General features: G+C 40.3%; 1 protein-coding gene across 1 annotated transcript in view; it reads left to right on the top strand.

Annotated features, from left to right (window-relative positions):
- YWHAQ (tyrosine 3-monooxygenase/tryptophan 5-monooxygenase activation protein theta) overlaps positions 1–22,656 on the top strand; it is a 47,676-nt gene extending 25,020 nt beyond the window's left edge. The window contains exons 3-6 of the mRNA XM_012497666.2: positions 15,130–15,253; positions 18,297–18,460; positions 19,120–19,215; positions 21,292–22,656. Coding sequence (XP_012353120.1) covers positions 15,130–15,253; positions 18,297–18,460; positions 19,120–19,215; positions 21,292–21,351 — 444 coding nt within the window. The 3' untranslated portion in view covers positions 21,352–22,656. The remainder of the gene's footprint in view (positions 1–15,129; positions 15,254–18,296; positions 18,461–19,119; positions 19,216–21,291) is intronic.
- The last annotated feature ends 2,966 nt before the right edge of the window (positions 22,657–25,622 follow it).

The raw sequence follows: 25,622 nt of genomic DNA, 5'->3' as shown, positions 1-25,622 counted from the left end.
GGAAAAGCTAAGGTGTAGAATAATCTGTAGTGTGCTAACATGAGGGAGAGGGGAACACACATGGATTTTAAATGTTTTGAATCCTTAAAAGAATGTACAAGAGGCCGGGCACGGTGGCTCACGCCTGTAATCTCAGCATTTTGGGAGGCCACAGCAGGCAGATCACTTGGGTCAGGAGTTGGGAAGTCAGGAGTTGGAGACCAGCCTGGCCAACATGGTGAAAACCCTCCTCTACCAAAAAAAAAAAAAAAAAAAATTAACTGGTTGTGGTGGTGCACGCCTGTAGTCTCAGCTACTGGGGAGGCTGAGGTGGGAGAATTGCCTGAACCCGGGAAGCAGAGGTTGCAGTGAGCCGAGATCACACCATTACACTCCAGCATGGGTGATGCATTGAGACCCTGTCTCAAAAACAAAACAACAACAACAAAAAGAATGTACAAGAAACTAGTAAATGATGGCTGCCTTGGGCAGGGGGCAAGAATTGGACATATCAAGTGAGGATTTTTTTTAAAAAGTATTCCCTGAAGGAGCTTAGAAACAGAGCAGAGGCTGGGGTGTGGTGGCCTCATGCCTGTAATCCCAGCACTTTGAGAGGCTGACATGGGAGGATCACTTGAGCTCAGGAGTTACCTGAGCCTGGGTAAAATGGCAAAACCCCATCTCTACAAAAAAATACAAAAATAGCCAGATGTGGTGGTATGCACCTGTGGTCCCAGCTACTTGGGAGGCTGAGGTGGGACAATTACTTGAGCCTAGAAGTTGATGCTGCAGTGAGCTGAGATGATGACACTGTATTCTAGCATGAGCAACAGAGTGAGACCCTGTCTCAAAAAAAAAAAAGAAAAGAAAAAAAAGAAAAAGACAGAAGGGGGAAACGATCATTTTTGTCTTAGGAATTTTTGAGTAGTCTTACCTATTACACATTATGACTTTGATCAAAATAAATAATTAAAATAATTCACGTATCATTTCAAAGTAGTGTTCTGTATGAAATTCCACTTCTGTTGCATCCATTTCAACATGTTGCCAGGCCATGGCTGACGTTCATTTGACAAATAATGAGTCCTACTATGTGACATACACTGTGCTACATTTTGTGAATGAAAAATACTGAGAAAACTTTTTTTTTTTTTTTTTTTTTTTTGAGACGGAGTCTCGCTCTGTCACCCAGGCTGGAGTGCAGTGGCGCAATCTCGGCTCACTGCAAGCTCCACCTCCCGGGTTCACGCCATTCTCCTGCCTCAGCCTCTCCGAGTAGCTGGGACTACAGGCGCCCGCCACCACGCCTGGCTAATTTTTTATATTTTTAGTAGAGACGGGGTTTCACCGTGGTCTCGATCTTCTGACCTCGTGATCCGCCCGGCTCGGCCTCCCAAAGTGCTGGGATTACAAGCGTGAGCCACCGCGCCCGGCGAGAAAACATTTTTATTGAGTTCATCTGCTTAAGAGTTTGCCCTTTTGATTTAGTGCTTCAGAATTACTGTAGATTCTTAAAACTGGAGAGTATTTTTTATTATAACCATCACTCTGTATCTGAGGGGAATTGGTTCCAGCACCTCCTTGAATACTGAAATCCACACATACGCAAGTTCCTCATTCAGCCCTCTGGAACCTGTGGGTACAAAAAGCCGGCCCTCCTTATATGCGGGTTTTGCGTCTCCTTAATACTGTGTTTGTGATCCATGTTTGGTTGTGGTTGTAGAACCTGCTGATAGGGAGGCCTGACTGTTTGGAAAAAATCCGTAGAAAAGTGGACCCATAAAGTTCAAACCTGAGTTCGAGGGTCAAATGTGTTTTGTAGAAGAGGAGATGAAACTAAGGAACTTGATCTAAACTCGTACTCTAAAACCAAATTACTGGCCCAGTGCTTATTCTACTGAGTCAGTCAAATATAATTCATAGTGAATACTGTGAAATATTGGTGTTTTTAGTTCTCTTTGTGATGGGAATTTCTTTCTTTTACAAAGATTACCACCTTCAGTGACTTTCTACATCTTAGTGCAGATAAACCTTTTCAAATGCCAGTCTTCACCTTGGAATGCCTTTTACCCCTGTATTTTCTGTCTCTCATTTGTTACCTTCTTAAGAAAAATTCTTCTAACTCCATAACTAAATAATTATGTTTTATTTTGCGCTCCCATAACACTTGTATATACCTTTCTCTCAGTGTTTCTGCTCAGGTGGTGAGGGTAGCACTGACTTTGGACAGAGATCAGTGGTGCTACACATCCTTTAACACATAGGAGCCCAGGCCTGTGTAAGGAATTGTCCAGCTGTTCTTTCAGTTAGGTAAACAACTTAGAGGAGCTATCTTGAGGCCAAAGCCTAATTTGGCTTTACATTTAAAGACAAAGTTTTAGTTTATGGGTTTTGTTGAGACGGAGTGTCACTCTGTCGTCCAGGCTGGAGTGCAGTGGCGTGATCTCAGCTCACTGTGACCTCCTCCTCCTGGGTTAAAGAGATTCCCTTGCCTCAGCCTCCCGAGTAGCTGGGATTACAGGCGTACACCACCACGCCTGGCTAGTTTTTAGTATTTTTAGTAGAGATGGGGTTTCACCATGCTAGCCAGGCTGCTCTCAAACTCCTGACGGCGAATGATCCACCTGCCTCAGCCTCCCAAAGTGTTGGGATTACCAGGTGTGAGCCACTGTGCCTGGCCTATTTTATGGTTTTAATAACATACAGAATTAACCAGGAATGCATCTACTGTGTAAAAATCAAGGAAAGCCAGGCATGGTGGCTCACGCCTGTAATCCCAGCACTTTGGAAAGCTGAGGCGGGAGGATCACCTGAGGTCAGGAGTTCGAGACCAGCCTGGCCAACATGGAGAAACCCCGTCTCTACTAAAAAAAATTAGAAAATTTAGCCAGGCATGGTTGTGTGTACCTGTAATCCCAGCTACTCGGGAGGCTGAGGCTGAAGAATTGCTTGAACCTGGGAAGTTGAGGTTGCAGTGAGCTGAGATCGTGTCACTGCACTCCAGCCTGGACGACAGAGCAAAACTCCAGCTCAAAAAAAAAAAAAAAAAAAAATTCAAGGGAGAATTGTACTTTGTTTTGCTTGTAACTTGACTGGTCAGGCCATTCATGATATTTGAACAGATTGTAAGTCTGTATTTTAAGGCTGTCTGTTGTTGTTGATTCTTAGAGGCAAATATCTGACTACATTGTGTTTATACTTTAGGTATATGAATGTTTACCTATTGAAAATACTGTTTTATTAAAAATTACTTTGTTCCTTATACCTTAGGAGATAAATGTACATTTTAAAAGTGTTCCTTAGTCAGGTGAGGTGGCTCATGCCTGTAAGTTCAGCACTTGGGGAGGCTGAAGCAGGAGGATCACTTGAGGCCAGAAGTTCAGGACCAGCTTAGGCAACATAGCAAGACTGTGTCCTTACAGATAGATATATATGTGCGTGTGTATATATATATATATATATATATATATATATATTTTTTTTTTTTTTTTTTTTTTTTAATTAGGCATGGTGGTTCACACCTGTAATCCCAGCACTTTGAGAGGCTGAGGCAGGAGGACCACTTGAGCCCAGGAGTTACCAGCCTGGGCAAGATGATGAGACCCTGTCTCTCCAAAATATAAAAATAATTAGCTGGGCATGGTAGCCCGTGCCTATAGTAGGGCTAAGGTGGGAGAATCCCTGGAGTCCAGGAGTTCAAGGATGCAGTAAGCTGTGATCACTGCACCGCACTCCATTCCAGGCTGGGCGAGACAGCTGGGTATGGTGGGACTCACCTGTACTCCTAGCTACTTGGGAGTAACTATTTAAAAAAACATGCATAAGTGTATTATTAGCTACTACTTTCATTTTAACTTAGTTAAGGAGGCATAAAATATTATTAAAGGACTTATTTTTATTTATTTATTTACTTATTTATTTATTGAGACAGGGTCTTGCTCTGTCACCCAGGCTGGAGTGCAGTGGTGTGATCATAGGTCACTGCAGCCTTGAACATCTGGGTGCAAACAACCCTCCTAAGTAGCTGGGACTTACAGGCATGAGGCACCATGCCTGGCTAATTTTTTAATTTTTGGTGGAGACAAGATCATGCTTAGCTGCCCAGACTAATCTGGAACTCCCGGCTACAAGTGATCCTCATTCCTTGGCCTCCCAAAGTGCCAGGATTTTAGGCATGAGCCACCACACCTGGCCAGGAGTTATTATATTAAAGGATAATTGAATAGAGGAGGAGGGACAGGATATTTAAAAAGTAAAAGCTCTAATGTATCATTACTAAAGTTGCTTTATTTTTTGGCATTAATGAGGTTAATATTATGGTTCGTTGTCTGAATTAGTATCTGTTCCCTTGATATATAGACAACTTTTTGTTTTTAGTAATCTTAAGAACCAACCAGGCGTAGTGGCTCATGCCTGTAATCCCAGCACTTCAGGAGGCCGAGGCAGGCAGATCACCCGAGGTCAGGAGATCGAGACCACCCTGGCCAACACAGCAAAACCCCATCTACTAAAAATACAAAAAAAATTAGCCGAGCATGGTGGTGGGTACCTGTAATCCCAGCTACACAGGAGGCTGAGGCCGGAGAATCGCTTGAACCCGGGAGGCAGAGGTTGCAGTGAGCCAAGATCACACCACTGCGCTCCAGCCTGGGTGATAGAGTGAGACTCTGTCTCAAAAAAATAAAAACAATCTTAAGAACTGCTCTTAGTTATGGATGGCATCACGTGTGTGGTTCTCAGTGCATGCCTAAGGAAATTTTATTACCTTTTATATGAATGTTAAATTCATACACCAGGATGATTCATTTTTTACCTTTTATGTATTGAAGTAATAATTTTGAATTATAATATTTTTTGTTTGTTTGTTTTTTTGAGGTGGAGTTTCACTCTTGTTGTCCAGGCTGGAATGCAATGGTGCAATCCCGCCTCACTGCAGCCTCTGCCTCCCAGGTTCAAGCAATTCTGCCTCAGCCTCCTGAGTAGCTGGGATTACAGGCGTGTGCCACCTCACCCAGCTAATTTTTGTATTATTAGTAGAGACGGGGTTTCACCATGTTGGCCAGACTGGTCTCAAACCCCTGACTTCAGGTGATCCATCCGCCATGGCTTCCCAAAGTGCTGGGATTACAGGCGTGAGCCACCATGCCCAGTCTGAATTATAATATTAATGTCTTATCTACAGGATGACCACACAATGTCTTCCAAAGTGGGATATTTCTAAGAATGAAAAGAAATGGCATTAATAATTGCAGATTTGGTTGTAGACCACCACAATTAAGTGAATTATCTCAATAAAGCAAGTCACAACAAATTTTTGGTTCCCTAGAGTGTATAAAAGTCATGCTTACACTATACTGTAGTCTGTGAAGTACACAATAGCATTTTGTCTAAAAACCAGTGTATGTACCTTAAATAGAAAATACTTAATTGCCAAGAAATTGATCGTCTAAACCTTTAGAAGTCCCTATCTTTTTGCTGGTAGAGGGTCTTGCCTCCATATTGATGGTTGCTGACTAGTTGGGGGTGGCCGTGGCAATTGCTTAAAATAAGGCAACAGTGAAGTTTGCTGCATCAATTGGTGCTTCCTTTCACAAAAGATTTTTATTTTTTCTTTTTTTTGAGAAAGAGTTTCACTCTTGTTGCCCAGGCTGGAGTGCAGTGGCGCGACCTCGGCTCACCACAACCTCTGCCTCCCGGGTTCAATCAATTCTCCTTCCTTAGCCTCCCGAGTAGCTGGGATTACAGGCATGCACCACCACACCCGACTAATTTTGCATTTTTAGTAGAGACGGGGTTTCTCCATGTTGGTCAGGCTGGTCTCGAACTCCTGACCTCAGGTGATCTGCCCGCCTGGGCCTCTCAAGTGCTGGGATTATAGGCGTGAGCCACCACGCCCGGCCCTCAAAAGATTTTTCTATAGCATGTGATACTGTTTGATGCCGTCTTAGCTAGAATAGAATTTCTCTCAAAATCAGAGGCAATCCTCTCAAACCCTGCCACTGCTTTATCAACTAAGTTTATGCAGTGTTTTAAGTCCTTTCTTGTCATTTCAACAGTGTTAATGGCATCTTCACCAGAAGTAGATCCTTTTCAAGAAACCACTTTCTTTGCTCATCCATGAGAAGCAAGTTCTCATCTGTTCAAGTTTTAACATGAGTCTGCAGCAATTCAGTCACATCTTCAGGCTCTATTTCTAATTCTACTATTTCTCTTGCTATTTCTACCACATCTGCAGGTGGAAGATTTCCACTGAAATCTTAAAGTCCTCAAAGTCATTCATGAGAGTAGAAATCAGTTTCTTCCAAACTCTTGTTAATGTTAATATTTTGACTTCTTCCCATGAATCACAAATGTTCTTAATGGCATCTAGAATGGTGAATCCTTTCTAGGTGGTTTTCAATTTATTTTGCCCAGATCCGTCAGAAGAACCACTGTCTGACAGCTATGGCCTTATGAAATGTATTTCTTAAATAATTCCACTTGAAAGTTGAAATTACTCCTTGATCTATGGGCTGCAGAATGGATGTTGTTTTGTGTTAGCAGACATGAAAACAGCATTAATCTTGTACATCTCCCTCAGAGCTCTTTGGTAAACAGGTGCTGCATTGTCATTGAACGATTATAATTTGAAAGGAATCTTTTTTTTCTGAGCAGTAGGTCTCAACAATGGACTTAAAATATTCAGTGAAGCATTTTGTAAACAGGTGCCGTCATCCACGCTTGGTTGGTTGTTCCATTTGTAGAGTGCAGGCAGAGTAGATTCAGCATAATTCTTAAGGACCCTAGGATTTTTGGAATGCTAAATGAGCATTGGCTTCATCTTAAAGTCACCAGCTGCAGTTAGCCCTGAAGAGTCAGCCTTCCTTTAAAGTTTTAAAGCCAGATACTGACTTCCTATGAAAGTCCTTGATGGCATCTTCTGGTATAAGGCTGTTTCCTCTACATCAGAAATACAGTATTTTGTGTAGCCACCTTCATTCATCAGTGATATTAGCTAGATCTCTGGATAACTTACTGCAGCTCTACATTAGCACTTGTACCTTCAGCTTGTACTTTATGTTCTGGAGGTGGCTTCTTTTGGTCAACCTCATCAATCAACCTCTCCTAGCTTCCAGTTTTTCTTATGCAGCTTCCTTCTCTCAGCCTTCATCGAATTGAAGAGAATTAAGGCCTTGCTCTGGATTAGGCTTTGATTTAAAGGAATGTTGTGGCTGGCCTCAGCTTCTACCCAGACCACTTAAAGTTTTCTCCATATCATCAATAAGTCTGTTTTGCATTCTTATCATTTGTGTGTTCACTGGGGTAGCACTTTTAATTTCCTTCAAGAAGTCTTTCTTTGCACTTACAACATTGCCGTTTGGTACAAGAGGCCCAGCTTTAGCTTGTCTTGGCTTTTGACATACCTTCCTCACTAAGTTTAATTATTTCTAGCTTTTGAAAGTAAGAGACATGTAACTCATCTTTTCACTTGAACACTCAATTAAAGGCCATTGTAGGGTTATTAATTGGTCTAATTTTAATATTTTTGTGTCTCAGGGAATAGGTAAGCCAGAGGAGATAGAAGAGATTGGGAGCACCCCATTGTTGTAGCAGTCAGAACAGACACAACATATATCGATTAAGTTTACCATCTTGTGTGAGCATGCATTGTGGTACCCCAAAACAATTACAGTAGTAACATTAATGACCACCGATCACAGATTGCCATAGCAGATATAATAATCAAAAAGTTCGAAATATTGGGAGAATTACCAAAATGTGCCACAAAGACATGAAGTGAGCACATGCTGGTGGAAATTGGCTCTGATAGATATGCTTGATTCAGTGTTGCTACAAACCTTCAATTGGTTAAAACAACAGGCCGGGCGCGGTGGCTCACGCTTGTAATCCCAGCACTTTGGGAGGCCGAGGCGGGCGGATCACGAGGTCAGGAGATCGAGACCACGGTGAAACCCCGTCTCTACTAAAAATACAAAAAATTAGCCAGGCGTGGTGGTGGGCGCCTGTAGTCCCAGCTACTCGGAGAGGCTGAGGCAGGAGAATGGCATGAACCCGGGAGGCGGAGCTTGCAGTGAGCCGAGATTGTGCCACTGCACTCCAGCCTGGGCGACAGAGCGAGACTCCGTCTCAAAAAAAAAAAAACAACAACAACAAAAAAAACAAAATAAAACAAAAAACACCACAGTATCTGCAAAAGAGCAGTAGAGCAAAAGACAATAAAATGAGATCTGTCTGCTAGGACAGTGGGCTTAAACTGGAATGGTCCTGGGCAGCCAGATCACATGTCACTTTACTCCTCCAGTATACTTCATTGTTAAAATGTAGTTGTAGAGGTTTGGAATTTGGTATAGGATTAAATGAAAAGTTTTAACCTTGGGGATACAAGGATGTAAGGATCTGATTAGGCTTTGCAACTTGAGTTTGACTGATGTGTTCTGTGTGGTGTCTGCTAAATCAGAGCATATAGGATCAGTCACACTGGTTATAAGGTTTGCTTCTGGCTGGACGCGGTGGCTCATGCCTGTAATCCCAACACTTTGGGAGGCCGAGGCAGGCGGACCACCTGAAGTTGGGAGTTTTGAGACCAGCCTGACCAACATGGAGAAACCTTGTCTCTACTAAAAAAAAAAAAAAAAAAAAAAATTAGCAGGGCATGGTGGTGCATGCCTGTAGTCCCAGTTACTCGGGAGGCTGAGGCAGGAGAATCGCTTGAACCTGGGAGGCAGAGGTTGCAGTGAGCCGAGATCGCGCCATTGCACTCCAGCCTAGGCAACAAGAGCGAAACTCTGTCTCAAAAAAAAAAAAGTTTGCTTCTATCTCTGAAAATTTTTACTTCATTCCATACTTCATTTTTTTGAAAATGAACTTAACATGGGCACCAGAATGGGGTTGATTCATCATTCTTAGATTCTAAGTCTTAACAATTTTTTTTTTTTTGAGACAGAGTTTTGCTCTTTTGCCCAGGCTGGAGTGCAATGGCGTGATCTTGTCTCACTGCAACCTCTGCCTTCCAATTTCAAGCGATTCTCTTGCCTCAGCTGCCCAAGTAGCTGGGATTACAGGTGCCTGCCACCATGCCTGGCTAATTTTTGTATTTTTAGTAGCGATGGGGTTTCACCGTGTTGGCCAGGCTGGTCTCGAACTCCTGACGTTGTGATCCGCCCACCTCGGCCTCCCAAAATGCTGGGATTATAGGTGTGAGCCACTGTGTCCGGCCCAACAATTCTTAGAGTAACATTTTAAAATAACACAAGGACACTTGACTGTTTAATGCATTCCTTTTATTAATGGTTGAAAATATTTCCATAGATGAACTGATGTTATTAATCAACTTGGATTAAGTCTTAGGTGATTCACTGCCTCCTTGGTTAAGGCAACAAATCCTTTATGAGATTTAATTCTAGCAGGTATAGTCATAAAATGGTAGTTTCTGAGACCAGAGACCTTTAGATCGTAATAGTCTCATTACACAGTTACAGAGAGAGACATGGAGAAGGTGTGATTTCCTACAAGATTATAGAGCTAACGATAGTATAAAAGTTAGTTCCACAAATTATAATCTAATTTCTAAAACTCATATATTCTGATACATAACACAGAGTTACTCTGTCCCTTTTTTGTTTTACTGATTAAATCTCTAAGCTGGGCACTGTGGCTCAGGCCTGTAATCCTAGCACTTTGGGAGACTGAAGAGGGCGGATCCCTTGAGGTCAGGAATTCGAGACCAGCCATGGTGAAACCCTATCTGTACTAACAATGCAAAACTTAGCTGGGTGTGGTGGCGGGTGCCTGTAATCCCAGTTACCTGGGGAGGCTGAGGCCAAAGAATCGCTTGAATTGGGAGGCGAAGGTTGCAGGTGAGCTGAGATTGCACCACTGCGCTTCAGCCTGGGTTGGCAAAGTGACGCTTGGTCTCAAGGGGAAAAAAAAAATCTCTAGCTTAGATTTGGCCTTATCTTTCTTAGAAATGCTCCGTTTTAGGGTCTATTAATATGCTGGCTAACTGATAATATATAAATAATGACTGATATATGTATCCTAAAGTTAGAGATTCAGCATGTTAATGGTGTGTTTGCCAATGAACCTCAGTAAACTATTAGGAAAATGAAACTTCTACTTAGAACATTTTTTTGCTTCCTGTTATTTTGTATGTATTTTAAGGCTCTTCATAACAGTTACCTACTCTTTCTTAAATAAATCAATCCTATAGATAAGCATAATAAGCTTAATGAGAGACAAGAGTAGCTTATTTAGTCTGTAAAATGGAAATCGCTTATAAGTGAATTTAGAATTGGAAGATTAATTTGTTGAGTGTTACAGAATTTTACCACTGAAATAAATTATTTTGAAAAAGCGGTTGAAGTGACAGTAGGATTGTTTTATACAGTAGTTAACTCTTGAAAATCGTATGGGGGTTTTGATGTTCTTCTGGAAGCCTTTTTTCCCTAAGATATGGGGGTGGGGGAAAGGGGGAATAGTTACTATCCTAAATTTGCATTAGTATTATTTCTTGACAGTTTCATTTCTTATATGATTCTTTATACCTTTTGTGTTATAGTCTATTATTGTTCCCATTCTGTTTTTCTAAGATTAAACTTCTTCTGAGTTCCTTTAGCATTTCCTAAAGCAACTTCTGTAATAACTTATATTCTTTCCTTTCACTTTCCTCGTTTCTTTGGTCTAGAGTGTTCAAAATTACTAGTTCATCTTTTATTGTGGGTAGTACATTGACCTCTTATTTTTCAAATTCTCAAAAAGGAACACACTACCATCCACGTTTTACCCTCAGTCAGGTAACACTGTCAGCACCAGAGGGACCTCCAATCTTAGCCCACCAAAACTCCCAAGATAATAAAATTTGCTAACGAGTTTACAAGGGGGAGCTCCTGCTTAATTGATAAGAATAACGTACAGAAGAAGTCAGTGGGGGAACATCTAACTATACTCGCTTCTGGTGACTTTTTTTTTTTTTTTTTTTGAGATGGAATTTTGCTCTTGTTGCCCAGGCTGGAGTGCAATATCTCAGCTTACTGGAACTTCTGCCTCCCAGGTTCAAGCAATTCTCCTGTGTCAGCCTCCCAAATAGCTGGGATTACAGGTGTGTGTCACCACGCCCAGCTAATTTTGTATTTTTAGTAGAAATGGGGTTTCACCATGTTGGTCAGGCTGGTCTCGAACTCCTGACCGCAAGTGATCCACCCATCTCGGCCTCCCAAAGTGCTGGGATAACAGGCCTGAGCCACGGCACCTGGCCTTCCCTCCTGACTTCTGAGAAAGACTTTCAGGGAGTTATGTGTCAGTTTGGGGTTTTCGGTCTCTGATCTGTGTTTTTTACAATAATTTTAAAATACATTTATAGGCTATATTCTATCTGGTATTAATAATATTTGGTATTGATAATACAGATACAGACTTGATTATTTGGGAAAGACGTGAAGTAGAATCCATTATGTCTTTTAGTTGAGCTGAAGTATACATCGTTACTACTGATAGTATATGGAAAGACAGAATTATTCTGTACCTGTTGTTTCCTTCACAGAGAGCTAGTGGCATCTGACAAAGAACCATGATACCTGGCTGAAACTCCAGGATGGAAGTAATGCCCAAGTCACTTTATAAAAGCCCAACACTGTAAATCATACGTAATGGCTATATGCAAACTAGTAGTCAAAGTTAATAATTTTAGAAAGGAAAGGTTAGCTCATAAGTGGCTGTGTTGTAATGAATGCAGTAGCTGTTTGGCAGCTTTCTGAATCCTTGGAAGGCCCGTTGTCCACAGTCCTTGTGAACACCCACACATCTAGCATGAGTGACTCAGGAGAGACTAGTGCTAGAATGGAAATTTCTCTCTTCCCTACTCCTCACCCTAAGCGCTTGTTCTAGTCAGACTTTTCTCAGCCCCTGCTCTTACACATCTACCACAGCTAACAGAGCACTAGGTCTTAAAGGTACTGAGTAGCTTTTTTTGTGACTATAAATAATATCTTCACAAGAGCTGGCACCTTTTCGGAGATCCTGTGGAATTTCATTGTAACTGACTGACTCACTTGGAAGAACAAGAAAAGTGAGAGGCATCTTACTTTCCATTAGAGTTCCTTGGTGTGGGTACAGGCAGAGGTGGTGTTTCTCTCGGTATAAATACTATGTTTGCCTTCTTTGATACTACTTCTCAGAATCCACTCGTTTAAAGATACCAATGACTGAGTCAGTTTGAGATCTAGAACTTTTTTTGTGACTATCTCACTATTGCCTCCTACCCCCCTCCTTCCACCACAACCCTAAATTCAGTTCATAAAAATAGTTTTTAAATTGAAAGTCATCCATAATACATGAAAATGGTAATAGAGGAAAAAGTTAAAGTAATACAATTTTTTAAGATTCGAGTGTCTCAGTTTATTAAACTATTAAAATTATATTGATGTTGAGCACAATAAATTCTGAAAATCTGATTCGTCTGTTGTTTTTACAGTTAGAGTGTAGTGATGCTGGAGCAGCACTTGTCACAGTTGCCTTTAGTTTGGGTGTGGCCCTAATGACCTCTGTTGCCACACTCCTGGCTCAGCAACTTTCCAACTTGAGCCACAGCTTTGATACTCATCACTTTTATAATGCATGAACCTCTGAGACTTTGATACATAATTTTATACTAATTTTGTGTGTGTGTGTGTGTGTGTTTTAACTTCCTCTGGCCGTGTGTGTGTGTGTGTGTTTTAACTTCCTCTGGCCTCAGGCCCTATATATATATATATATAATCTATTTAAAATATTTTTTAAATTAAAGGATTTTTAATGTTTTTCTGGTTTTTTTCTTTTAGAGACAGGGTCTCTTTTGCTCTGTCTCCCAGGCTGGAATGCAGTGGCACGATCATGGCTCACTGCAGCCCCCACCCCTGGGGCTTAAGCCTTCCTTCTGCCTCAGCCTTCCAAGTAGCTGGGACTACAGGTGTGTGCCACCACACCTAATTTTTTTAAAATTCTTTGTAGAGACAGGGTCCCATTATGTTGCCCAGGCTGATCTCAAACTCCTGGGCTCTCAAGCAGTCCTCTTGCCTCTGCCTCTACTTCCCAGAGTGCTTGGATGATAGGCATGAGCTGTTGTACATAGCCTCTGTTTATTTTCTTTAAAAATAACTTACGGGCCAGGAGCTGTGGCTCACGCCTGTAATCCCAGTACTTTGGGAGGCCGAGGTGGGGAGATCACTTGAGGTCAGGAGTTTGAGACCAGCCTGGTCAACATGATGAAACCCTGTCTCTACTAAAAATACAAAAGTAAGCTGGGCGTGGTGGTGTGCGCCTGTAGTCCCAGCTGCTCGGGAGGCTGAGGCAGGAGAATCATTTGAGAATCACCACTGCACTCTAGCCTGGGCAACAGAGACTTTGTCTCAAAAAAAAAAAAAAAAAAAAAAAAAAAACCATGGATGATGGATGCAGTGATTGCATTTTGTTAGACCACTTTTAGTCAGATAAACAAGAAGAAAGTTCTTGGTTAGAATTGTGTATTTTAAAATTTATAAACAGCCTTCCTTTTCTTTAGCAACTACGTGAATTTGACTCAACCTTACTTGTTTATTCTCCAGACTTGCCACTTTGGTATCATAGATGGTATTTTTATATAATATTAACTGATCGTATCTGTGGTTATTTTTCCAAAATCTAAAAAGGATCTTCTCTCTTCCCTGCCTTAAAACGTTCACTAGTTTCACTTTTCCTAGAGCAGTGCTTTTCAAACTGTGTACCTAGACTGATACTAGCTAACATTTACTGAGCACTTAACACGTGACACTATTCCAGGCTTTGACATCTGTTATTGGTTTTATTCTCAAAACAAACCAATGAAGTAGGTATTAGTATTAGTATCTTAACATTTTTATGAGAATTTCATTTTGCTTTGTAATATTGAATACAAAAAGGCTTTTTTTGTTTTTGTTTTTGTTTTTTTGAGACGGAGTCCGCACTGTTGCCCGGGCTGCAGTGCAGTAGCATGATCTCGGCTCACTGCAACCTCCACCTCCCAGGTTCAAGCAATTCTCCTGCCTCAGCTTCCTGAGTAGCTGGGATTACAGGTGCCCACCATCACTCCCGGCTGATTTTTTGTATTTTTAGTAGAGACGGGATTTCACTATGTTGGCCAGGCTGGTCTCGAACTCCTGACCTTGTGATCTGCCCGCCTCGGCCTCTCAAAGTGTTGGGATTACAGCCGTGAGCCACTGCGCCCAGCCCTAAAAAGGTTTTTAAATGGATGACCTAGCATCAAGAAAAATTGAATCTAAGAAGATTTCTATCGTATGTGTCTTTTGTGATTTTTTTATACTCCAAGGCATAGCACACCGTGTACTAGAAGTGAATATTTCTTTGTATGAAATTAGGGACAAAAGACATACTCAAGAATTTTTTTTTAAAAAAATTAGATTTCATAGACCTAAAATTCTTCTTTTAAATTGCTGTGCAAGTTTCTAAACCTCTTACTCTCAGTTCCTGTATTTACCTCATTTTAGATGGACACTTGACTGCAGAGGGCACTGAGTAGCACTATTCTGCCTCGTACTTGATGTTTTAAACATTTTGTTTCCCCTCCCTAAAATGAGTGCACATCCCTGTTTTCTGTTTGGTACATTTCTACTTTTCCTTCTTGACACCTCAAATACTCTCCCTGGGAAGCCTGTCTTAACTGGAGGCCATCTCCAGCAAAGCTACTCTCTCTCTGTGCTTCCTTAGCACGTATTCACATCTTTCTTAGTTCTTGGTGTGTAGTTGGTGTACTTACAGACTGTGAGCTTCTTGAGGGCAGGGGCCTGATTTTAAGTCTTCTCTGTATCTGTTATAGCACCTAGCAGGTATGAGTAAATGTTTGTTGAATGAATGGATGGGTGAACAGACAGGCTGTTTCAAATTACAATGTTTGGTGTAATCTAGAATCTAGCCTTACCATAAGAAACTGTAGGCTACATGATTTAAAGCCTCCCAGGGCAACTAGTGGCAACAACCTAACCCCTGCTCTAAGAACACATGCTTCAAGTCCAGGCTGGTATGGTATAGTATTACTGTAGTAGTTAATGATTGAAATGCCCTCTAGGCAGAAGTTTTATCATTTAATGATAATGCACAGTAGGCAGAAGTTTAGTGCCTGATGTTCTGTCTTATTTATTTCAGGAATTGTTGGATAAATATTTAATAGCCAATGCAACTAATCCAGAGAGTAAGGTCTTCTATCTGAAAATGAAGGGTGACTACTTCCGGTACCTTGCTGAGGTTGCATGTGGTGATGATCGAAAACGTAAGTATATTTGTTATATGGGCAAAAGTAGAATATAAAAAAAAGAAATGGGGATAAATGGGACCCTATGACAGTATACGTAGTCTTCAGGCTGTTTGTGACTTAATAATAGAACGTATATCAAGAAAATTAGTATTACCTTGTGTTCTCAAAAATGAAAATTGGATTATAAATTTACATCACATTCTCTTTAAAGAAATTAAGCTCATCTGTGAACTCTATAATCGCATATGGTATTATTTAAAACAGGATTCATCTTTTATGTTTTAGAATTTTGGTTCACTATATTTTTAGCTCCAGAGTTTTTTGTGTAAACTTTATGAGTGATTCTGCATTTCTCATGGCCTTTCTGTTATGCCTTAAAACTTTGGATCACTTGAAATTACATACAGAACGTGGAAACAGGCTTTTTCTGTTTGTCATATTCATTATCGTCTATTTTAAGGGGTCATAACATTGACTACTAATTACATATAATCAAATTTCTGAGGAGAGGTGAAATGAGTGTGTTATTGCTGGTGTGTAACTTGTTCCAACTTCACAGTAAGTTTGAATGACCCATATGGTTAGGTTTTACTTGAGAAGGTTAAATACACAGGAATTGTTGATTAATCAAGTAGTGGTCATAAAAATAGATACTAGTATTAAATACCTTTTTTTTTTTTAACCTAGACTATCATAGAAAACATGGATATGGGAAAAAGCGACCGAATTGCCTAACTTGATAATAAAAAAGTGAAGTGAATTTATTTGCAGTGAATGTCTCTTGGGATACTGGCAGCTGAATATAACATAGATCTCATTAAATTTAGTGTATGTGCTTGCTACCAAATTTATCAAGTTCTAGGTAGTAGAAGTATCAGTTCCTTATTTTTTCCAGTAAGTTTGTTATTTTGTTCTTAATTTTGCCCTGTCTACAAAGATATACCCCTACAGATAGTTACTATGATCTGAAAATGAGAGTTTTGCCATCCTAAATATCAGTGTAACTGAATATATAAAGAGAACTTGTACCTGAGAAACTGTTACACCTTGCTATAACAAAATCTGTATACTAAACTTAATTATTCTGTTACTGATGTGTAATTTCTAACCAGAATTGGACATGATACTGGCACGGAACTGTACATTTAAGTATCAGAAAGCCAAAGAGAAGTATTTGGGAGATTGAGACATAGCTATAGCTTTAACCTGATTTAACCCTTAGGAGCTCATTGGCACTTTCAGGTCTCACACGTAGTCCTGTGTACATTCTGATAGTCTGGGATTCGTAGATAGGCTGTCTTTATAGCCTAATTGCTGAGACACTGGTGCTTCCTAATTTGCCAGGCTGCAAGAACTTCTTATTGCATGCAGGCTGTGCCAGTCAGGGATTAGATCAATAAATGTGCCATTTCAGAGGAAGGAAAATGAACATAATTCAGGTCATAAAGGGATAGCTTAATCTCTTACGTCAGTATCTCTAAAGCTGTAATAGGCCAGTGGCCTCATACAGAAAACTACCCTTTTCGAAACATGGGTATAATCAGATTAGTGTTGGTAATACTGAACATTTTTTGAAGGGAGAGTAACATTTTAATTAGGCCAGTAATCAAACTCTGGTCAGAGCAGATTTTGTCCTATGTATTGAAACTTTTATATTGCCTTTCAGATAATACCTCTTGATGCTAAGAATCAGTATTTCTCCAAATCAGAAAAATAGAGATTTTGGTGTCGATGATCTTTGTAAAGTTTACATTATTTAGGGAAAGGGTATTCCAGTCAAATTATTATTATTATTATTAATTTTGAACGGAGTTTTGCTCTTGTTGCCCAGGCTGAAGTGCAATGGCGTGATCTTGGCTCACCGCAAGCTCCGCCTCCCAGGTTCAAGTGAGGCTCGTGCCTCAGCCTCCCAAGTAGCTGGGATTACAGGCATGCATCACCACTCCATACATCTAATTTTTGTATTATTAGTAGAGACGGGGTTTCTCCATGTTGGTAAGGCTAGTCTCGTACTCCCAACCTCAGGTGATCTGCCCGCCTCGGCCTCCCAAAGCGCTAGGATTACAGGCGTGAGCCACTGCACCCCTTCCAGTCAAATTCGTTTTAATTGCTGCATTTCCAAGTAATAGAATTAAAAGGCATAAAATAAGAAAATAGTTTTATCCTAGGGATAGAAAAAAGTCTGATTTACTATAATGTCTCATGTTTTTTTCCATTAAGGTGTTTATATGTAAGCAACATTCTAAACTGGTTTTTTGTTTTTTTTGTTTGTTTGAGACAAACTGTCACCGAGGTTGGGAGTGCAGCAGCATGATCTTGGCTCACTGCAACTTCAACCTCCTGGGCTCAAGGGGTCCTCCCACCTCAGTCTCCCAAGTAGCTAGAGCTACAGGCACGCACTACCATGCCTAGCTATTTTTTTTTTATTATTATTATTTTTCGTAGAGACAGGGATAAGGTCTCCCTGTGTTGCCCAGGCTGGTCTTGAACTCTCAGATTCAAGTGATCCCCCTGCCTCACCTTCCCAAAGTGTTGGGATTACAGGCATGAGCCACTGCACCTGGCCATAAACAAGTTCTTAAATACCCAATACACAATATTGTTTTTGTTTGTTTGTTTGTTTTTGAGACAGTGTCATTCTGTCGCCCAAGCTGGAGTGCAGTGGTGTGATCTTGGCTCACTGCAACCTCCGCCTCCCGGGTTCAAGCGATTCTCATGCCTCAGCCTCCTGAGTAGCTGGGATTACAGATGCCCACCATCAGGCTAATTTTGTGTTTTTAGTAGAGACGGGGTTTCGCCATGTTGGCCAGACTGTTCTTGAACTCCTGATCTCAAGTGATCCATCCACCTCAGCCTCCCAAAGTGCTGGGATTATAGGCATGAGCCACCGCGCCTGGCCACAATAATGTTTTTTGTTAGCTACTGTGATTTTAAAAGACCCATACAGAGAAGAATCTTGGTTCTACCAAGAGCTAGTAGCATATGTTCAAGTTGCTAATGTACTATGTACTGGATGGTTATTTTTAATACTGCGCTTCTTATTTTTTGCTCTTCACAGAAACGATAGATAATTCCCAAGGAGCTTACCAAGAGGCATTTGATATAAGCAAGAAAGAGATGCAACCCACACACCCAATCCGCCTGGGGCTTGCTCTTAACTTTTCTGTATTTTACTATGAGATTCTTAATAACCCAGAGCTTGCCTGCACGCTGGCTAAAACGGTAAGATGTGGGTCCAGGAAATACCTACTTTAGCTATAGTTATTTGAGATACCAGGTATGTTAATTTATAAGTATTTTACTTGGAAACCCAGGGATGATTTCTACTGTATTTACTTTGAAATCTCTTTTTCTTCCCATCATGATTACCTACTCCTGCCCCTGACACCTTACTCTACCCTATGATTATAAGCAGTGATGTGCCTACAGAGCATACTGAGCAGAGTAATCAAAGAAGGATAAATGATGTTAAGAAGGAAACATAAAAGATTAGAAAGTCATGCCTGCCAGGTTTGGTCACTAGAATAGCTGTGCATTAGCCACATTCCTCAAAGTGGCTCAAAACGAGAGAGAGAATAAAGAGGACCCTGTACAGATAAATACTACTTCTTATTGGAAAGAAGTATGTTAAAGCATTGCTGCTGTTCCTTTGTCCTGTGAAAGAACCAAGACATGCTTGTTTACTTAAATGTATAGTTTATAAAATTCCCGTCATACTCGTAAGTTCTTAAACTGAGAGTGTGAGAGAATGGTTCTGTTGAGTTTGTTGATGGTAGAACATAAGGTGGGTGTTCACTTATTTTGTAAAAATAGTTTGTAATTGTAGAATAACCAGTTTTTGTCAATGCACATATTTTACCATGGATATTAATATTTATCAGGCTTTTGATGAGGCCATTGCTGAACTTGATACACTGAATGAAGACTCATACAAAGACAGCACCCTCATCATGCAGTTGCTTAGAGACAACCTAACAGTGAGTTGTTTAGTCTTTTAATTTTATTTCCTTTTCAGAAACCAAAGTATTTATATTTTATTTTGGACTTTGTGTCTTTTAGGGCAGATACGTAAGAGCTGAAAGTATGAGATACGTGTTAGTATTTTATGGGACGAACATTATTTTGTAGGCAGCTTTTCAAGTTGAATAGGCATTTTATCAGACCTTCCTCAGAAGATACTAACATTATAGGAACTCAATATTAATATTACTGTTTCATTGGGATGAAGATGTTGATAAATTATGTTAATAAAGAGAGCTTAAAAAGTTTCAATATTTTGGGGCAAATCAGCTATAGCCAGTTAGGGACTATCTAGATATCTAGGCTTTCTTAAAAGCACATGAAGTACCTTGTTCTAATAAAAGTTTACTTTGTGAATTGTGCATGATGTTCTACAAGCATTTAGGGAGTAAACCTGTACCTAAATTTACTCCTTCTCTGCTTCTAGGCAAAAGCTTCTGTTTTGTTTGTCTTTTTCTCCCCGCTTCTTAGATAGGCAAATGATGAAGTAATCAAGAAAAAGTACAGCTTAAGCTTTACTTTAACATTCTTTTGTAGGTTCAAGTAAATTTGATAGGTAAGATCTTAGACTTCACAGAAGGAAAAAGAAGGGAACAAATCTTTTAATATAAATCTCGTCCTCCCAGCCCCCTAGTTTGGTGCTTTATCATTTACTAGATAGGATTTTAAAAATATTAGCACCATGTCTGTTCAATTTTGCTGAATAGGGTAATTACGAATCCACTGAAAGGGGAATGAAGACCCTGCATTTCTAGCCACGAGAAGTGCCTGTGGTTGTGAGGGGATCAGCAAATAGTTCTAAAGAGGAAGAGCAAATTAGGCAGTTATACCTCTTCCCAGATGTATACCTTGGAGCTAACTGTCTTTTAATTGGTTTTGTTTTGTTTCCTCTATTACGGAGACAGGTCTTTGGGGGATTTTGTTTTGTTTGTTTTTATTTATTTTAGTGTCTTCATAATAACCTAAGGATTATGTAAGATTCTAGCTTTTCTGAAATTAACACTAATGTCTTGCTGTTGGTCTAATAAAGTGCAATTATAGTCAATAAATAATGACTTCTCTTCTTCACTTCATCTTTCTGTCCTAAAATTAGAGAGATCCTGGAAGATCCACTTAGTTTTAACATTCTGTCTAATTCAAGAACCCTGTCTATACATGCACACATTGCTTCCCTGTAGCTTCCATCACCCACTCCTATTTAATTCTTGGAGAAACACAAAGTAAGTCTGCTTTTCCTATAGTTTAGCCCTTCACACACTTGAAAATTGTTAACCATGATTGCGGCTTTTTCCTCCCTGTGAAAATATTTTGCTTTATTAGTCTGTAATAATACTGCAGTAGTGCTTTCAAGAAGAGCATTGGGCTGCTGGGAATAGAGACAGCATTAAATTCTAAGACTATCACTTTGCTTATTCTGAAAGTAGAGTGCCTTTCTTAAAAAGTTACTTTTTTTTTTTTTTTTTTTTTTTTTTTTGAGACAGGATCTCACCCTGTCGCCTAGGCTGGAGTGCAGTGTCGTAGTAATCACGGCTCACTGCAGCCTCAACCTCCTGGATTCAAGCAGTCCTCCTGCCTCAGCCTCCTGAGTAGTTAGGACTATAGGCACACACCACCCCGTACCTGGCCAATTTTGTTTTTGAAATTTTTTGTAGACATGGGATCTTGCTATGCTGTCCAGGCCGTTGAACTGGCCTCATGCGATCCTCTCATCTTGGCCTCACTACGTGCTGGGATTACAGGCGTGAGCCACTGTGCCTGGCCAAATGCTTTTTAAATAAAAAGGAAGCTATAAAACCATGCTGTAGTGGCATATATGTGTATGTCATTTTGTAAATGCATAGTGAAAGGTCTGCAAGGATGTATTTTGGGAAGATGATGGTCTTTGGGGTTTTGAGAGAGAACTTCAGTCTTAGTCAAGATCTCCATTGTTTGAGGAATTTACTACTCTTGTAGTTAATTTTGATATAACAATAATACTTAGTGTAATTGCCTAATCTAGAAATAGTAACTTAATATGATTCTTCTTTTTCTAGCTTTGGACATCAGACAGTGCAGGAGAAGAATGTGATGCGGCAGAAGGGGCTGAAAACTAAATCCATACAGGGTGTCATCCTTCTTTCTTTCAAGAAACCTTTTTACACATCTCCATTCCTTATCCACTTGGATTTCCTATAGCAAAGAAACCCATTCATGTGTATGGAATCAACTGTTTATAGTCTTTTCACACTGCAGCTTTGGGAAAACTTCATTCCTTGATTTGTGTTTGTCTTGGCCTTCCTGGTGTGCAGTACTGCTGTAGAAAAGTATTAATAGCTTCATTTCATATAAACATAAGTAACTCCCAAACACTTATGTAGAGGACTAAAAATGTATCTGGTATTTAAGTAATCTGAACCAGTTCTGCAAGTGACTGTGTTTTGTATTACTGTGAAAATAAGAAAATGTAGTTAATTACAATTTAAAGAGTGTTCCACATAACTTCTTAATTTCTACATTCCCTCCCTTACTCTTCAGGGGTTTCCTTTCAATAAGCAACTTTTCCATGCTCTTAATGTATTCCTTTTTAGTAGGAATCTGGAAGTATTAGATTGAATGGAAAAGCACTTGCCGTCTCTGTCTAGGGGTCACAAATTGAAATGGCTCCTGTATCACATAAGGAGGTCCTGTGTATCTGTGGCAACAGGGAGTTTCCTTATTCACTCTTTATTTGCTGCTGTTTAAGTTGCCAACCTCCCTTCCCAATAAAAATTCACTTACACCTCCTGCCTTTGTAGTTCTGGTATTCACTTTACTATGTGATAGAAGTAGCATGTTGCTGCCAGAATACAAGCATTGCTTTTGGCAAATTAAAGTGCATGTCATTTCTTAATACACTAGAAAGGGGAAATAAAGTACACAAGTCCAAGTCTAAAACTTTAGTACTTTTCCATGCAGATTTGTGCACATGTGAGAGGGTGTCCAGTTTGTCTAGTGATTGTTATTTAGAGAGTTGGACCACTATTGTGTGTTGCTAATCATTGACTGTAGTCCCAAAAAAGCCTTGTGAAAATGTTATGCCCTATGTAACAGCAGAGTAACATAAAATAAAAGTACATTTTATAAACCATTTACTATGGCTTTGTAACAATTGCATACCCATATTTTAAGGGACAGGTGAATTTACTACTTTCTAAAGTTTATTGATACTTCCCTTTTATGTAAAATGTAGTAGTGATACCTATATTTCTGCATTGTGCATTGTGACACACTTGTCTAGGGATGCCTGGAAATGTATAAAATTGGACTGCATTTCTTAAGAGTGTTTTACTACAGATCAGTCTCATGGGCCATCTCTTCCTCAGATGTAAATGATATCTGGTTAAGTGTTATATGGAATAAAGTGGACATTTTAAAACTAGCAAAGTTAATTATGTGATTGTGAGTGCCTTGGCTGTTATTAGAATTGTGCTTCAGTAGATATTCAAAAGGAATCTAAGAGTTCAGATACAGATACTCCTCAACTTAAAATGGGGCTACACCCTGATAAACCCATTGTAAGTTGAAAATACTAAGTCAAAACTGCATTGAATACACCCAACCTAATGAACTAATTTATAGCTTAGCCTATCCTACATTAAATGTGTCCAGAACACTTAGCCCTACAGTTGGGCAAAATCAAAGAACATGAAGCCTATTGTATACTAAAGTGTTGGATCGCTCATGTAATTTGTTGAACACTGAAAGTGAAAAACATTGATTGTATGGGTACTTGGAAGTATGCTTTCTACTGAATGCCTGTCACTTAAGCACCATTGTAAAGTCAAAAAATTGTTGGGGACTCTATGCTTCTGTTTGTAAGCATTCAGTCTTAGTGAGTTCAAAATAATTTTGGTTTTATAGGATCACAATGGCTATTATTTTACTAACCAATCTCAGTAAAATAACAGACCGAATGACTTGAGAACTGATTTTTAAGTCAGAAGATAATCTGAAAAAATAGCTACGTAAGATTCTTTCTGATCTTAAAATGTGAATATGAAACAAGGCTTCATTTATACTTGTTTTTTTTTTCTTTTCTTTTTTTGAGACAGAGTTTCACTCTGTCCCCCAGGCTAGAGTGCAGTGGTGCGATCTCAGCTCACCACAACCTCCGCCTTCTGGTTTCAACCGATTCTCCTGCCTCAGCCTCCCGAGTAGCTGGGATTACAGGCACCCGCCACCACACTCGGCTAATTTTTTGTACTTTTAGTAGAGATGGGGCTTCACTATGTTGGCCAGGCTGGTCTTGAACTCCTGACCTCAGGTGATCCACCTGCCTGAGCTTCCCAGAGTGCTAGGATTATAGGCATGAGCCACCGCGCCTGACCTATACTTGTTTTCTAAGGGGAAATGAAAAGGCAGAATTCAATAGGACTCTGGTACCCCAAAATTTAAATCAGGACACTACTTTTTAAATAAAAATCGTAGTAAAAATAACATTTTGAATTGGGAGAAAATGATCATGTCTTAAGACCAGTAAAATGGTATGTGCTGAGTAATGAATTATGTTACCAAAGTGGCCTTAAAGAATAGATTATTTTCTAGCCGGGCACGGTGGCTCACGCCTGTAATCCCAGCACTATGGGAGGCTGAGGCGGGCGGATCATTTGAGGTCAGGAGGTCGAGACCAGCCTGGCCAGTATGGTGAAACCCTGTCTCTATTAAAAATAGAAAGATTAGGCTGGGCACAGTGGCTCACACCTGTAATCCCAGCACTTTGGGAGGTTGAGGCAGGTGGATCACTTGAGGTCAGGAGTTCAAGACCAGCCTGGCCAACATAGTGAAACTCCATCTCTACTGAAAATACAAAAAAAATGGCTGGGTGCAGTGGCTCACGCCTGTCATCCCAGCCCTTTGGGAAGCCGAGGTGGGTGGATCACGAGGTCAAGAGTTCAAGACCAGCCTGGCCAACGTGGTTAAACCACATCTCTACTAAAAATAGAAAAAAAATTGTGAGGCATGGTGGTGGGCGCCTGTAATCCCAGCTACTCAGGAGGCTGAGGTAGGAGAATTGCTTGAACCTGGGAGGCAGAGGTTGCAGTGAGCTGAGATCATGCCACAGCACTCCAGCCTGGGTGACAGAGCAAGACTCTGTCTTGGGGGAAAAAAAATATAAAAAAAATCCAGGTGTGGTGGCACATGCCTGTAATCCCAGCTACTCAGGAGGCTGAGGCAGGACAATCACTTGAGTCTGCAGGGCAGAGGTTGCAGTGAGCTGAGATTGCGCCACTGCACTCCAGCCTGGGCAACAGAGGAAGACTCTGTCTCAAAAAATAATGAAAATAAAAATTCAAAAATTAGCCAGGCGTGGTGGCACAGGCCTGTAATCCCAGCTACTTGGGAGGCTGAGGCAGGAGAATCACTTGAATCTGGGAGGCAGAGGTTGCAGTGAGTGGAGATCACGCCACTGCACTCCACCCTGGGTGACAGAGTGAGACTCTGTCTCAGAAAAAAAAAGTAAATTATTCTCAACATTTAGTCCCAACTTGAAACGTCTCCTTGCTTTAGAAAAGCTCTGCATCTTTTAAAAGCAGGCTCAGCCTGTGGTATCTCCTTTTGACTGCTTTTTGGGCTTCCTTGCACTAGAGGAAGAGGATATAGAACACCGCTAAGAACTCAGTAGGAGAGAGGACACCTTTCCTGAGGAAGAGTGTAAGTAAAAGTTTTGGGGTGGGGGGAGGATTTAAATCTGTCAGCTTTGTCTTTAACTTTTTAAATTACTTTCTGAGATCAGAAATTTTAAATATTGCACCTATTTTGCAGTTAGAACTTGGCAGTTTTTTCTTTAAAATGGCATTTAGATATTAATAACAAAATAATTTTTTAAATTGCATTCTAACTGACGAGAATAGAATCGAGAGATTTTTATTTCAACGTATTTGTACATTCATTTGTTAATCTTTGGTTGGCAAAGAAGATGAGTAAGTTTTCTTTTGACACGGTTGGTAGAATATACTCACCTTGTAGCTTAAATATGTATCAGTAGAGACTTCTTAAAAAATGGTGAGAATATTAGGAAGGCCATTTAAAGATGCATAAAAACTGCAGCTGAAGAGTAACATAATTTCGGAATCTTGGTCACTGATTTTGAGATGGGCTAATTTTTAGGAGTTGAGTCAGTCATTCAGAAATATTAGGCCTATTACAGGAACAGATGTGACTTTTTGTCCAATGATGAGTCTCACTGTAGGTTCATGTCATTAGATTTATTTTATTTATTTATTTATTTATTTTGAGACGGAGTCTCGCTCTGCCGCCCAGGCTGGAGTGCAGTGGCACGATCTCGGCTCACTGCAAGCTCCGCCTCCCGGGTTCACGCCATTCTCCTGCCTCAGCCTCCCGAGTA

Source organism: Nomascus leucogenys, chromosome 19 (genome assembly GCF_006542625.1).
Source record: "Nomascus leucogenys isolate Asia chromosome 19, Asia_NLE_v1, whole genome shotgun sequence".
Lineage (NCBI taxonomy): Eukaryota > Metazoa > Chordata > Mammalia > Primates > Hylobatidae > Nomascus > Nomascus leucogenys.
This window is presented reverse-complemented; position numbering and strand designations above follow the sequence as displayed.